Source organism: Heterodontus francisci, chromosome 1, assembly GCF_036365525.1.
Source record: "Heterodontus francisci isolate sHetFra1 chromosome 1, sHetFra1.hap1, whole genome shotgun sequence".
Lineage (NCBI taxonomy): Eukaryota > Metazoa > Chordata > Chondrichthyes > Heterodontiformes > Heterodontidae > Heterodontus > Heterodontus francisci.
In genome coordinates this window covers 245,836,283-245,850,737 of record NC_090371.1, presented here as the reverse complement: position 1 = coordinate 245,850,737, position 14,455 = coordinate 245,836,283, and the positions used below count along the sequence as shown (strand labels likewise).

General features: G+C 43.8%; 1 protein-coding gene across 2 annotated transcripts in view; it reads right to left on the bottom strand.

Moving 5' to 3' along the window:
* Positions 1–14,455, bottom strand: part of afg2a (AFG2 AAA ATPase homolog A) — a 607,544-nt gene that overhangs the window by 382,974 nt on the left and 210,115 nt on the right. For both annotated transcript variants that reach the window (XM_068042637.1, XM_068042646.1), the window contains exon 14: positions 2,459–2,585. In XM_068042637.1, the coding sequence (XP_067898738.1) occupies positions 2,459–2,585 (127 nt within the window). The remainder of the gene's footprint in view (positions 1–2,458; positions 2,586–14,455) is intronic.

Here is a 14,455-nt window from a genome sequence, read left to right as displayed (position 1 = left end):
ATTTTTAATCTGCCTTTAGGAGAGGAAGAGAAAAGGAGAGAAAGCAAGTACATACTGAGCAATGAATTATTTCTAGCTAGTTGCGATCTACAATCTACATTGCATTCCATGTAGTATATTTGGTTTACCATAGACATCACTCTCTGTTGTCCACTCTGCTTTAATCCTCAAAGGACTGCAGTTGCATTTCAACACTACAATTGCAAACTACTGTTAAATGTTAATTACAGTGATTCTGTTTATTATAAGAATGTACCACAATATGAAAGAGTCAGAGGATTTTTTTCTAATTTAGTTCAGAATATTCATTTTCCTGCCTCCTACATCTGAAAGAGAACATGATCAAGACTGTTGTTGCTCAAAAGTTGGATTGGACATGTGAGGGAATTGTTATTCATCAGAGCACATTTATCTGGCAATCTAGAGAGATTGTTCAAAAGAACATAAGACATTCTGTTCATTGAACCTTATCTCTTTAGTTCTTTTGGGCCTCCTTATCTCGAGAGACAATGGATACGCGCCTGGAGGTGGTCAGTGGTTTGTGAAGCAGCGCCTGGAGTGGCTATAAAGGCCAATTCTGGAGTGACAGGCTCTTCCACAGGTGCTGCAGAGAAATTTGTTTGTTGGGGCTGTTGCACAGTTGGCTCTCCCCTTGCGCCTCTGTCTTTTTTCCTGCCAACTACTAAGTCTCTTCGACTCGCCACAATTTAGCCCTGTCTTTATGGCTGCCCGCCAGCTCTGGCGAATGCTGGCAACTGACTCCCACGACTTGTGATCAATGTCACACGATTTCATGTCGCGTTTGCAGACGTCTTTATAACGGAGACATGGACGGCCGGTGGGTCTGATACCAGTGGCGAGCTCGCTGTACAATGTGTCTTTGGGGATCCTGCCATCTTCCATGCGGCTCACATGGCCAAGCCATCTCAAGCGCCGCTGACTCAGTAGTGTGTATAAGCTGGGGATGTTGGCCGCTTCAAGGACTTCTGTGTTGGAGATATAGTCCTGCCACCTGATGCCAAGTATTCTCCGAAGGCAGCGAAGATGGAATGAATTGAGACGTCGCTCTTGGCTGGCATACGTTGTCCAGGCCTCGCTGCCGTAGAGCAAGGTACTGAGGACACATGCCTGATACACTCGGACTTTTGTGTTCCGTGTCAGTGCGCCATTTTCCCACACTCTCTTGGCCAGTCCGAACATAGCAGTGGAAGCCTTACCCATGCGCTTGTTGATTTCTGCATCTAGAGCCAGGTTACTGGTGATAGTTGAGCCTAGGTAGGTGAACTCTTGAACCACTTCCAGAGCGTGGTCGCCAATATTGATGGATGGAGCATTTCTAACATCCTGCCCCATGATGTTCGTTTTCTTGAGGCTGATGGTTAGGCCAAATTCATTGCAGGCAGACGCAAACCTGTCGATGAGACTCTGCAGGCATTCTTCAGTGTGAGATGTTAAAGCAGCATCGTCAGCAAAGAGCAAAAATCTCTTTAGTAACCTCTCATTAAAGCATGCAACTGCATTGTGAATTGCCTTTATGTTTTTTGTCTCTACAACCCCATGCAATAGATTATTCCAAATATTTATCACTTGGGAGGTATAATTTCCTCATTAGTAGGCAGAGGCACATATCCCCAATTTTATTTGCATGTTACTCTCCTGACTTCAAATTGGTGAGGCGGGGAAGAACCTGAATCAGATCGAATGCTCTTCCCGAAAGCCAAACATGGATTTGACTCCAGAATGAAATTTATGGTGTTATCTCCAGTTTTTGGACTCACAAACACACAGAGACTTATCTCTCCAGCTGGAAATGGTTGTATTGTCGTTGCAGTATCTGCATAGTGTAAACACAGACTATGGGGACAACAGCAACATCATTGTTCCAGAATATAATGTGTACGATGACATTCTCACAATTCTTTCTGCCCAGTTAACTGCCCTCCTATCCCTGCTGGACTCGATTCTAGTCCAGTACCTACTGTAATATGTTCATCATTGATAACATTAAAAAAATAAGTTACAGCATTTGTGTAAATAAACTACATACCGAAATATTTCAATTATACCTTACCATCAAATACAACACACAATCTTTCTATAATATGGTCTTTTAACAGGTATGCAGAATGTTTGCGCTAATGGGGGCAGATTTGGATTCAATATTTGGGGGGAGAGATGGGAAAAAGGGGTCAGAAAAAAATGATTCATAGAAGAAGTCATAGTATTTAGAGAGCCTCATAAATGGGAGCTGCTATATTTTAAGACATTTCCCTTGCTGTAGCTGCAGTAAAATATGAGGAAGACAATCATGTACAGGATACATGAGTATAAAAATCAGTCGTCATATATAAAATGGTCTTCCCAGTGCACTGTATACATGATAACATCAACATATCCATCACACATTTGAAATGGATGACAGAAAAAAATATTTGGTACAGAAACCAGTAGTCCTTACCTTGTCTATCATATCAGGCCTGTTGGTGGCTGCCAGGATCATCACATTATGGAGCTGTTCAATCCCATCCATTTCAGTCAGCAACTGTGCAAGGACTCGGTCAGCCACATTCCCAGCACCAGCAGAGCTAAATCGAAACAATGGATCAGAAAGGTTTCTACAAAACTGTGAAAAAAATATCATGGGTTGCAACACTCTTTTTTAAAGAAAAAAGCACAGATGAGTTATGTATTTGAGTTGTCTGTCTAGTTTTGCTGTTGGTGAGCTCTTGACCCTTTTAGTAGCTTTCACTTATGGTGCATCCTATAGCGAGACACTGAAATATCATCTACTGGGCAAAATATACCTAACTGTGCAGTAAAATAACTTGCATGCTATTCATAAATGGTATAAGGGCCAGAAAGATGTTTCATTTCTGTCTTATCCCTTGAAATAAGTTAATAAAAGCAAAATACTGCAGATGCTGGAAATCTGAAATAAAAACAATAAATGCAGGAAATACTCAGCAGGTCAGGCAGCATCTGTGGAGAGAGAAGCTACCTTGTGCCTGTATTTGAAAAAAAAAAGTAGTTTTCTGAATAATCAGGAATTACGAAATTACTTTTGCTCCATTCATGAATTCAGTCCTACTTGGAACATTAATATTCAAAAACGTAATATCTGACTCACTTTGAGCATTTCAGTGTGCAAAAATCCAAAATGTATTTATGAAGAAAAAGTTGATCTCAATCAAAATTAACTATGACTAACTTTCTTTGAGGCAAACATTTTTAAATTTTACCAATGGCAAGATCCCTTGTACTCCGATTACATTTGACAAATTCCAGGTGCAGTGAATTGAGCCTCTCCACTTAATGGAGTTCTTTATAATATCTAATCTATCCACAAGAATAATTTATTCTTAACAAAGTTAGTGGAGCTGAGACAAAAAGGACTTCTCTGCAACATTTTAATATAATGTATTTCAAATACTTAATCATCTCTAAAGTTCAACAGGTGTTAGCTTCAAATTTTGGGGAGGGTACAGGCCCAACATGTTCCCTCTACGGTAATAGGTAGGAGCAACAAGCCCAGAGAACCATGGATGACCAGAAACATTCAGGGTATGATGAGAAGGAAAAGAGAGGGTTTTAGCAAATACAAGGAGAGCAAATCAACGGAAGCATTAGTGGAGTACAGAAAGTGTAGCATGGAGCTTAAGAAAGCAATTAGGAGAGCAAAGAGGGGATATGAGAAAGCTCTGGCTGGTAAAAGTAGGGAAAATCCCAAGATATTCTATAAGTATATCAATGGGAAGAGGATAACCAGGGAAAGAATAGGACCCATTAGGGACCAAGGGGGAAATCTGTGGGTGGAGCCAGAGGACATTGGTAGGGTGTTGAACGAATACTTCACATCTGTCTTCACCCAAGAGAATGAGGATGTAGATATGGAACTCAGAGAGAGAGACTGTGAGGTTCTTGAGCAAATTGTCACAGGGAGTGGCAAGGTATTGGAGGTTTTGGAACGCTTCAAAATGGACAAATCTCCAGGTCCGGACGATTTGTCTCCCAGGATGCTGTGGGAGGCAAGGGTGAAGATTGCAGGGGCTCTGACCCAAATTTTTAATTCCTCTCTGGCCACGGGGGAGGTGCCAGAGGACTGGAGAACAGCTAATGTGGTCCCACTATTTAAGAAAGGTTGTAGAGATAAGCCAGGGAACTACAGACCAGTGAATCTCACGTCAGTGGTAGGGAAACTTGGAGAAAATTCTGAAGGAGAGAATCTATCTCCACTTGGAGAGGCAAAATTTCATTAGGAATAGTCAGCATGGCTTTGTCCGAGGGAGGTCATGCCTAACAAATTTGACTGAATTTTCTGAGCATGTGACCAGGTGTGTAGATGAGGGTAGTGCAGTTGATGTAGTTTACATGGATTTCAGCAAAGCCTTTGACAAGGTCCCACATGGGAGACTTATAAAGAAAGCAAATGCACATGGGATACAAGGTAACTTGATAAGGTGGATTCAAAATTGACTTAGCTGTAGGAGACAGAGAGTGATGACAGACGGCTGTTTTAGTGACTGGAAGCCAGTGTCCAGTGGCGTACCACAGGGATCTGTGTTGGGTCCCCTATTGTTTGTCATTTATATAAACGACATAGATGACTATGTGGGGGGTAGGATCAGTAAGTTCGCGGATGACACAAAGATTGGCCGAGTGGTTAACAGTAAGGTTGAGTGTCTTGGGTTACAGGAAGATATAGATGGGATGGTCAAATGGGCAGAAAAGTGGCAGATGGAATTTAACGCTGAAAAGTGTGAGGTGATACACTTTGGAAGGAGTAATGTGACACGGAAGTATTCAATGAATGGCCTGACACTGGGAAGTTCCGAGGAACAAAGGGACTTTGCCATGTTTGTCCATCGATCTCTGAAGGTAGAAGGGCAGGTTAATAGGGTAGTGAAAAAGGGCATATGGGACACTTGCCTTTATCAATCGAGGCATAGTTACAAAAGCAGGGAGGTCATGTTGGAGATGTATAGAATTTTAGTAAGGCCACATCTGGAGTACTGTGTGCAATTCTGGTCGCCACATTATAGGAAGGATGTGATTGCACTGGAGGGGATGCAGAGGCGATTCACCAGGATGTTGCCTGGGATGGAACATTTAAGCTATGAAGAGAGGTTGGATAGGCTTGGGTTGTTTTCGCGGGAGCAGAGAAGACTGAGGGGTGACCTGATCGAGGTGTACAAAATTATGAGGGGCATGGACAGGGTGGATAGGGAGCAACTGTTCCCCTTAGTTGAAGGGTTAGTTACGAGGGGACACAAGTTTAAGGTGAGGGGCAGGAGGTTTAAGGGGGATTTGAGGAAGAACTTTTTTACCCAGAGGGTGGTGATGGTCTGGAATGAACTGCCTGGGAGGGTGGTAGAGGCGGGTTGCCTCACATCCTTTAAAAAGTAACTGGATGAGCACTTGGCACGTCATAACATTCAAGGCTATGGGCCAAGTGCTGGCAAATGGGATTAGGTAGACAGGTAAGGTGTCTTTAATGCATTGGTGCAGACTCGATGGGCCGAAGGGCCTCTTCTGCACTGTATTATTCTGTGATGCTGTGATTTTACAGGTAGAAGATAATCTTAATTATCTGAACAAATGGAATAAAATAAATAATGTATATTAGCTTGATATTTTCACAGAAATCACCAACTAAGAAACTCGTACTAGCGAACTTCTATTTTCAAACTGGAACTCGATACCCAGTTCTGATGAAAGGTCAGCGACCTGAAGCGTTAACTCTGTTTCTCTCTCTCCAAAGATGCTGCCAGACCCGCTGAGCATTTCGGCATTTTCTATTTTTATCTCATTAAAATATGCTTTGCCTCATCTGTTTAAGATGCCATCAATGAAGCACATTTAACCAGTTCAATTAATTGTATCTGAACACCATATTGTATTGGCGAAAAATATATTTAATAGCTAGCCTGGCAGCTTTAATGATAGGAGTTCCTGCACTAGCCAGTAAGGAAGCCACATTTTGAAAACCTGGTTTCAAATGACATCGGCACCCATTCTTTCCCTGGAGGAGAGATTTAAGAGTCTTTGCTGGCTGATTCCACAGCTTGGATTGCATCATTCTTCTAACAAAGACACTATCTGAAGAGTAGGGGAGTCTCTGTGTCCTTGCCAACATTTATCCCTCAACCAATGCCACCAAAACAGACTAACTATTTACTTGCTGTTTGAGAGACTTTACTGGCACAAATTAGCTGCTGTTTGCTTATGTAACAAAGGTGATTGCATTTCAAAAGTAAGTCTTTGGTTGGGAAACACACTGGGACATCTTGAGGACATGAAAGGCAGAATACGAAGGCATGTTCTTTCCTAACATGGAAGTAGAGGTAACAGGTTGAAGAGGAAACAAAAAAGAGGTCATGTCCCTCCCTACTAATAATGTTCCAAGACATATTTGCAATTGTTTTCCCTTTAAAATGGAATATGTCTTTCCAATACCAGCATATATCCCATGGCATTGCTCCATATGTGGTGTCAAGCAAGTAGAAACTTAGTGCTGTAGATGTGGAAAGTGAGTGCACATCTTTAATGAAAGAATTTGTAAATTATTTGTAAAAGGCCTTCTCAGAGTCAGTGCTTTGCATGTCTTTATCCATTGTACATCTATAATACAATAGAAGTTTTGCAGTGACCATGCACTTTGTGTCCATTTTACACCTCATTTCCTATATCTGTTTTTGTGTAAAGCGACTATCTGTTATGCCTAGGTATTCCTTTTAATGTATAACAAATTGTAAGGTATGAATGCTTAACATTATACTTAATTTCCAGCCCTGTCAAAGATAAGTCATGGTGGTTGAGAAGCAGAGGAAGAAATAGAGATTGATGGATAAGTTAAGGGCTGGATATGGGAATGACAGATTCAATGGCGGTAGCGGGGCAGGTGAGGAGGAGGAGATGGAAAAGAAATCATGAATCATTTTGTCCACACCAGCTACCAATAAGCACAGCCTCTTGTCCCAGTGACAACCTCCCCTATCATGTCATCCTACCTACCACTTAAAGGGAAGATGAAGAGAGAAGTAGAAGAGAGCAATGAAAGAAGCAGAAAAGATAGGGAGAAGCAGACAAAAGGGAAACAGCAACTGAAAGATGACAAAGGCAGCCAAGAGTGAGATCATTTGCTCCAACTAATCATGAATAATGCCATGGGACAGCCTCCCAAATCCATGCCCAGCTTTCTCGGAACGTTTTGTTTGAATATCTCCAATTAGGTTTCTGCCCCTGCCACAGTATCAAAACGACTCTTATCAATGTCATGAATGACATCCTATGTGACTGACAAAAGTAAACTATCCCTCCTCGACCTGTCTGTAGCCTTTGACATGGTTGATCACACCAACATTCTCAAACACCTCTCCACCAACTGGGTGGGATAGCACTCATCTGGTTTCATTATCTACCTAATCATAACCATAGCAATAGCTTCTCTTCCCCCCCACACACCGTTCTCTCTGGTTACCACCCAAGGATCTATCCTTGGCCTGTTTCTCATCCACATGCTGCACCTTGGTATCATCTGAAAACTCAGTTTTCATATGTATGCTGACAACACAAAACTTCAATTCAACACCACCTCTCCAAACTCCTCCGCTGGCTCAGCATGTTATGCTGCTGCTCCAACATCCAGCCGAAATTTCCTCTAACTATATATTGGGCAGATCAAAGCCATTGTCTTCATTCTGCACCACAAACTCCATTTCCTAGCCACTGACTTCATACCCCTCCCTGGCAAATGTCTGAGGCTGACCCACACTGCTTGCAACCTTGGTGTCATATTTGATTGAGATGAGCGTCTGACCACATATCCATGCCATCACCTAGACTGCCTATTTCCACTTCCATAACATACTCAAGCTCTGTCCCCACCTTAACTCATATGCTGCTGAAACCCTCATCCATGCCTTTATCTCGAAACTTGACTATTCCAACACATTCCTGGCTGACTTCCCACATTCTACCCTCCGTAAACTTGAGGTCACCCAAAACTCTGCTGCCCGTTTCCTAACTTGCAACGTCCCATTCACCCACCATCCCTGTGCTCGATGATCTACATTGACTCCTAATTAAGCAACGGCTCGATTTTAAAATTCTCATCCTTGATTCCCTTAATGGCTTCTCCTTCAGCTATCTCTGTAATCTCCTCCAGCCTCCAAGATATCTGCACTCCTCTATTTCTGGTCTCTTGAGCATCACCAACTTTAATCGCTCCACCATTGGTGGCTGTGCCATCAGTTGCCTAGACCTGAAGCTCTGGAATTCCCTCCCTAAATCTTCCTGCCCCTCTACCTCTTTCTTCCTTTAAGATGCTGCTTAAAACCTAGCTCTTCAGCCAAGCTTTTTTGGTCTTCCGCCCTAATATCTCCTTATATGGTATCAAATTTTGTTTCAGAATGCTCCTGTGAAGTACCTTGGCACATTTCACTATATTAAAGGTGTGATATAAATACAAGTTATTGTTGTTATTGATGTTTAAATGTCTAAATGTATTACCAGTAATCAGCACAAGCTAGTGCAAGAACTAACTTTAAAAGAAGCATTTGAAGGAATGATGGATGAACTAAAAGTTAAATGGCTATCACTTCTGAAAGATATCAGTTGTGAAAATAGGGAACATGTTACATACAATCACAGGCGCATAAGAAATAGGAACAGGAGTAAGTCATTCAGGCCTGATCTTCAACCTGAACACTTTCCCACCCAATCTTCATAACCCTCGATTACATTAGAGTCCAAAAATTTATCGATCTCAGCCTTGATCTCATGACTGAATATGACTGCAGTAGAGAATTCCAAAGATTCACAATCCTATAAGTGAAGAAATTTTCCTCATCTCAGTCTGAAATGGCTGTTCCCATATCCTGAGACTATGCTCCCTAGTTCTAGACTCTCCAGCATCTACCTTGACAAGCCCTCTCAGAATGTTATACGTTTCAATGAGATCACCTCTCATTTTTCCAAACTCCAGAGTATGTAGGTCCAATCTACTGAATCTCCCCTCATAGGACAATGTTCTCATTATAGGAATTAATCTAGTGGACCTTAGTTGCAACCCTCTAAGGCAAGTATATCCTTTCTTAGGTACGGAGACCAAAACTGCAGAAAGTGGGCTAGATTCAGTGGAGTTGGTGGGGCTCCCAGTGCCAGGCCAAAAAGTCAGTGGGAAACACGCCGCGGCCATTAGGAGCACCCCTCCACCCCCCACCTCTGTTTAACGATGCCCAGGCAATTAACTGCTCGGCGCTGGGATCCCTGTCTCTTTAAAGCCTCCAAGAGCTGCCGACCAATCAGAGAGCGAGCAGCTCAGTATTATTATCACCAACGCCACTGGGAACAGTGGCCACTGATGGTACTGCAGGAGGCCTGGGAGCAGGCCCAGCGCTGGAAACCCAGATTAAAAGTAAGTGAGGCAGGGTTGCTGGGATATGCCCCGACTGGGGGGGAAGGGAGGGTGGGTGTTGAGTGCAGGGGGAGGAGGGTTCATGGAGGGGGAGGTTGCTCAATGCCAGGGGCCCTCTGTAGGCCACAGATTACTCACGGAAGAGGGCCTCCCCCAAGCCCGCAGGGCGGTCGCCTCGTTTTACTGGGTGACATCTGGGTGACATCTCCGGAGGTAGCGGGGGCCAATATTTTCCCACCAAGTATTCCTGGTGTGGTCTCACCAAAGCCTTGTATAATTGCAGTAAGACGTCCTTATTCCTGCAATAAAGGCCAACATACCTAATTGCTTTCTGCATCTGCATGTTAATTTTCTGTATTTTGTGTACAAGGACACCAACGTTTAATAAATTTTCTCCATTTAAAATAAAATAGAGTTTACCTATTCTTCCTACCAAAGTGTATAACTTCACAGTTCCCCACATCATACTCAAGCTGCCACCTTCATGCCCACTCACTTAACCTATATATATATTTATTTAGAGATACAGCACTGAAACAGGCCCTTCGGCCCACCGAGTCTGTGCCGACCATCAACCACCCATTTATACTAATCCTACACTAATCCCATATTCCTACCACATTCCCACCTGTCCCTATATTCCCCTACCACCTACCTATACTAGGGGCAATTTATAATGGCCAATTTACCTATCAACCTGCAAGTCTTTTTGGTGGTGGGAGGAAACCGGAGTACCCGGCGAAAACCCACGCAGACACAGGGAGAACTTGCAAACTCCACACAGGCAGTACCCAGAATTGAACCCGGGTCATTGGAGCTGTGAGGCTGCGGTGCTAACCACTGCGCCGCCCCAATTTACAGAACCTTAAGGTGGAATTTTTCCACGTAAAATGAGGTGGGTTTGAGTCTGTGCCAACTGTTAAATTTCCGAAAAGTGACATTGGATCAGGATCCCGACATCATCCCGTCCTCTTCCGGGTTTCACCAGGGCAGGATTGAAGACGACCAGGAACCCCTGTGCAGCTGTCCGGTAAGTAATTAAAATATTCAAATAGGTCATTAAGTACTGCTTTAAATCTCAATTCTGGATTTAACAGCCAGGGCACCCATTTCCTGACCTGACACCACTCATCAGGGTCAGCGAAGAGAGGACACAGTGGGGAGAACTTCTTCAGTGAAACTGACTGGCTGGAAAGGCTTTGATCAGTGAAACTGAAGTGCTGCAGCCATGGCCAGATGAAAGGCTGCTGTTCATAGCACTTCTTCTCTGAGAGAGTGCTATGACTGCTTGACAGGCGATTTGCCAACTTCTTGAAAGGCATTTCACCTGTCTAGCACTTCACTCACCTTCAGTTGCACTTCCCTGCTGCCTGTCTACACCATGGCATGCGAGCAGCATCACCTCCAACAGCACCAGCAACAGCATCAGCTGCCTTCTAGGCCGCATGCCCCTCCACAAGGCAGATGGGATGGACACCAAGATCCCCCACACAGGGTCTACAAGGACAGGATCAGCCATGTCTGAGCACCAGTGCTTCAACAGACTCTTCACGACAAGACAGGTCAATGCTGACATCTGCAGCCTCCTGGAATAAGACCTCTTTCCCACTGGAGGTGAGCATGAATTTCCAGTGGCAGATAAAGTGTCTATCACCCTCCCTCCCCCATCTCTGCCTCTCAGCAAAATTGTGTGCACTCTCCTGTAAGGAGAGAAAGCAAAGAGGTGAGAGTGTTCGTAATGGCTAGTGTGGAGAGGAGGGAAGGACAACATAGGCATGGGGTGTGAGAGGGCATTAGGATGAGGGTGTTTGTGAGTGTTGGCTGCTCAATTGGGGATGTGAGGTGCCTGGAGATAGAGGAATGAGTGGAGCTACAAGGTGCGTTATCTGGAGAAGTGCTGTGCAGGAGAATGCTGGGAAAGTCAGATATGGGGCTTGGCACCTGAGTGTGTTATGCCACTCATCTATCACGCCCTCCTGAGGTCCTGGATCCTCTTGGTACACTGTCTCTAGGTTGGAGGGCTAACACTTCTGCTGTGCAATTACTAGGCCCCTTCTATTCACACCTGCTTGGTTGGAGAGGTTGTCCTCTCCCTCCCACACTTGGGAGAGCTCACATCACTCCAGGGGCTCAGATCCCGCAGCAAGACCTCCAGATAAGAGCAAGAGATTCGGGGCAGCCTTCCCCGGTCTCCTCTCCATTCCTGTAGTTGCTGTCCTCCTCAACATTTACTTTCCCACCTAGCTTTGTATCTTAAGTAAACTTAGATACATTACATTTGGTATCCTCATCTAAATCATTGACAAAGACTGTAAATAGCTGACACCCTGGTAGTGATCCTTGTGGCACCGCACTAGTAGCCTGTTAACCTGAAAATGACCCATTTATTCGTACTCTGTTTTCTGTCCTTTAACCAACCTCTATCCATGATAATATATTACCCTCAGCCCATGTCTTTCAACACACCATTAACATATTGTTTGCCTTTGCTCCACGACCTTCTGGTCAGCTATTCTGTGACCTTGTCCTATCTACACCTTCTCCTTTGTTATCTCTTGCCCCACCCCCGCTTTACTTGCTTATAACCTTTTACATTTCTAATATTTGCCAGTTCTGAAGAAGAGTCACTGACCTGAAACGTTAACTCTGCTTCTCTCTCCATAGATGCTGCCAGACCTGCTGAGTATTTCCAGTATATCTTGTTTTTATTTCAGACTTCCAGCATCCGCAGTATTTTGCTTTTATTCCCCTTTATCTACCCTACTAATTTATCTTCAAATAACTGTAGTAGATTTGTCAAACACAATTCTCTTTCATAAAGCCATGTTGACTCTGCCTAATAATATTTTGAATTGCCCTGTTATCTTCCTTATTAATGGATTTCAGCATTTTCCCTTTAGTTCCCTGTTTTCTCTCTCCTCCTTTCTTGAATAGTGACATTACATTTGCTATCTCCCAATCCAATGGAACCAATCCAGAATCTAGGGAATTTTGGCAAATCATAACCAGTGCATCCACCATCTCTGTAGCCACCTCTCTTAGAACCCTAGGATGTAGACAGGCAGGTCTAGGGGATTAGTCGACTTTCAGTCCCATTAATTTTACAAGTACTTTTTCTTTACTAATACTAGTTACTTTAAGTTTCTCCCTCTCATTAAACCTTTGGTTCCCTGCTATTTCCGGTATGTTTTTTGTATCTTCTACTGTGAAGACAGACACAAAGGCTGGAATTTTACTGCCCCTGCGGGAGTGGGCTGACAGTTGGGGGGTGGGGGGCAGGGGAGTGGCGGGGGGTAAAATTAAGTGAGAGGTCCGTTCACATCGCCTTCCCCACTGCAATTTTACGACAGGCGGGGGAGGTGACAAACAGCCCACCCGCCCCAGGCCAATTAAGGCTCTTAAGTGGCCAATTAATTGCCACTTAAGGGCCTCCTCCTGCCACCGCTGGCATTTTAAGAGCGGCGGGCAGGCCCTCCGCCATGTGGGGACACCCTGGCTGCCTTCCAACAGGCTCAGCAGTGGGTCTCCTGATCAGGTACCCTGTGCCCCACAGAGGACCCCCCACACCCCAGTCCACAGCACAAGCCATCCCTGCTGGAGCACCTCCCCCACCTCTCGACCGACAGCCCCTGCCTCGCTGGGGCCAGGCCGTTTGCCCCGGCGAGGCCCCATACACTTACCTTTGCCAGGTCCGCCTCCTTTATTGCTGCTCCTCTCGCTGGGTGCATTCCTAGCAGTGACCATTGCTCTCGGTGGTGCTGCTGGGACTGAAGAGCCACCGGCCCATTGATTGGCCAGCAGCTCTTGGAGACAGGACTTCCTGCCTCAGAGGAGCGGAAGCCCCACCTAAGCCTATTAAGGGCCTGGGCCATGTAAAATCATGGCGTGGCTTCCAGGCCCAGCAGAGGCGGGTTTGCCCCCGACTTTCTGGCCAGTGGGCCTGGAAGCCACCACGACGTAAAATTCTGGCCAAAATATTTGTTTAACATCTCTGCCATTGCCTTATTGTCAATCATAATTTCTCCTTTTTGTCTCTAAGAGATCCACGATTACTTTTGCTACTGTCTGCCTTTTTACGTAATTGTAGAAGCTCTTACAAATTGTCTACTCATATATTCTATTTTCTCGCTCTTTATCAATTTTTTGGTCGTGCTTTGTTGGTATCTAGCATTCTCCCAAACCTCAGGCTTACTACTTGACAATATTATGAGCCTCTTCTTTTAATCTAACACGATCCTTAATCTCTTCAGTTAGCCATGGATGTTTGCAAAATAAGTATATATAGGGAAGTAAATATTGTGACTATAAAATTAAAGTCTAGGTTAATAAAAACATAAATAAAAAGACTATATCGAACCAACCAAATGGACGAGAAATATAAGCATTTCCTAAAACTAGCCAAAAATGACATTAGAATTGTAATGTAAACATGAGAGAAGAGTAGAGAACAGAGGTATTAAGCAGAATACTAATACCACTAACAAATACCACTGCTGTCCGGTACCAAACAATAAAACAGCAGTTAGAGATGAAACTCAAGCTACAAAAGATAAACATGCCAGTGAAGTTAACAATGTAATTTTTGCAATATTAAATGAATATTGGCACTAATAACACAAATCACATTATTAACATTTACATTTTTAGTAGACACTTGCTACAGACCATGCTGCTGACAGTGCTGAGCTGGATAACCCAATTGTATTTATGAACTATATAACTGTGTTTCCTGGAGAGATGAATGTTCCCTGTGCACTAGCATAACTCATCATCATTAAATAGCATCCATGGTGACTAATTATACTGAGTATATTGTTATTCAGTCTCTGCTCGAGAAGATGACAAAAACAAACAGAGGTGACACAAAGCAAAACCTAATCATTTGACAAGAGATCATTTTCTCAACGTCTAGCATTCAATTCCTTTCTTCCCATATCCTATTCCAATCTTGCGGTCTCTCTCTCTCCATTTTGTCAATACCACAATGGTCAGAATTCCTCTGACTTGTCTCCCAGGCTTTAGTGAATGAGTGGGTCCTGT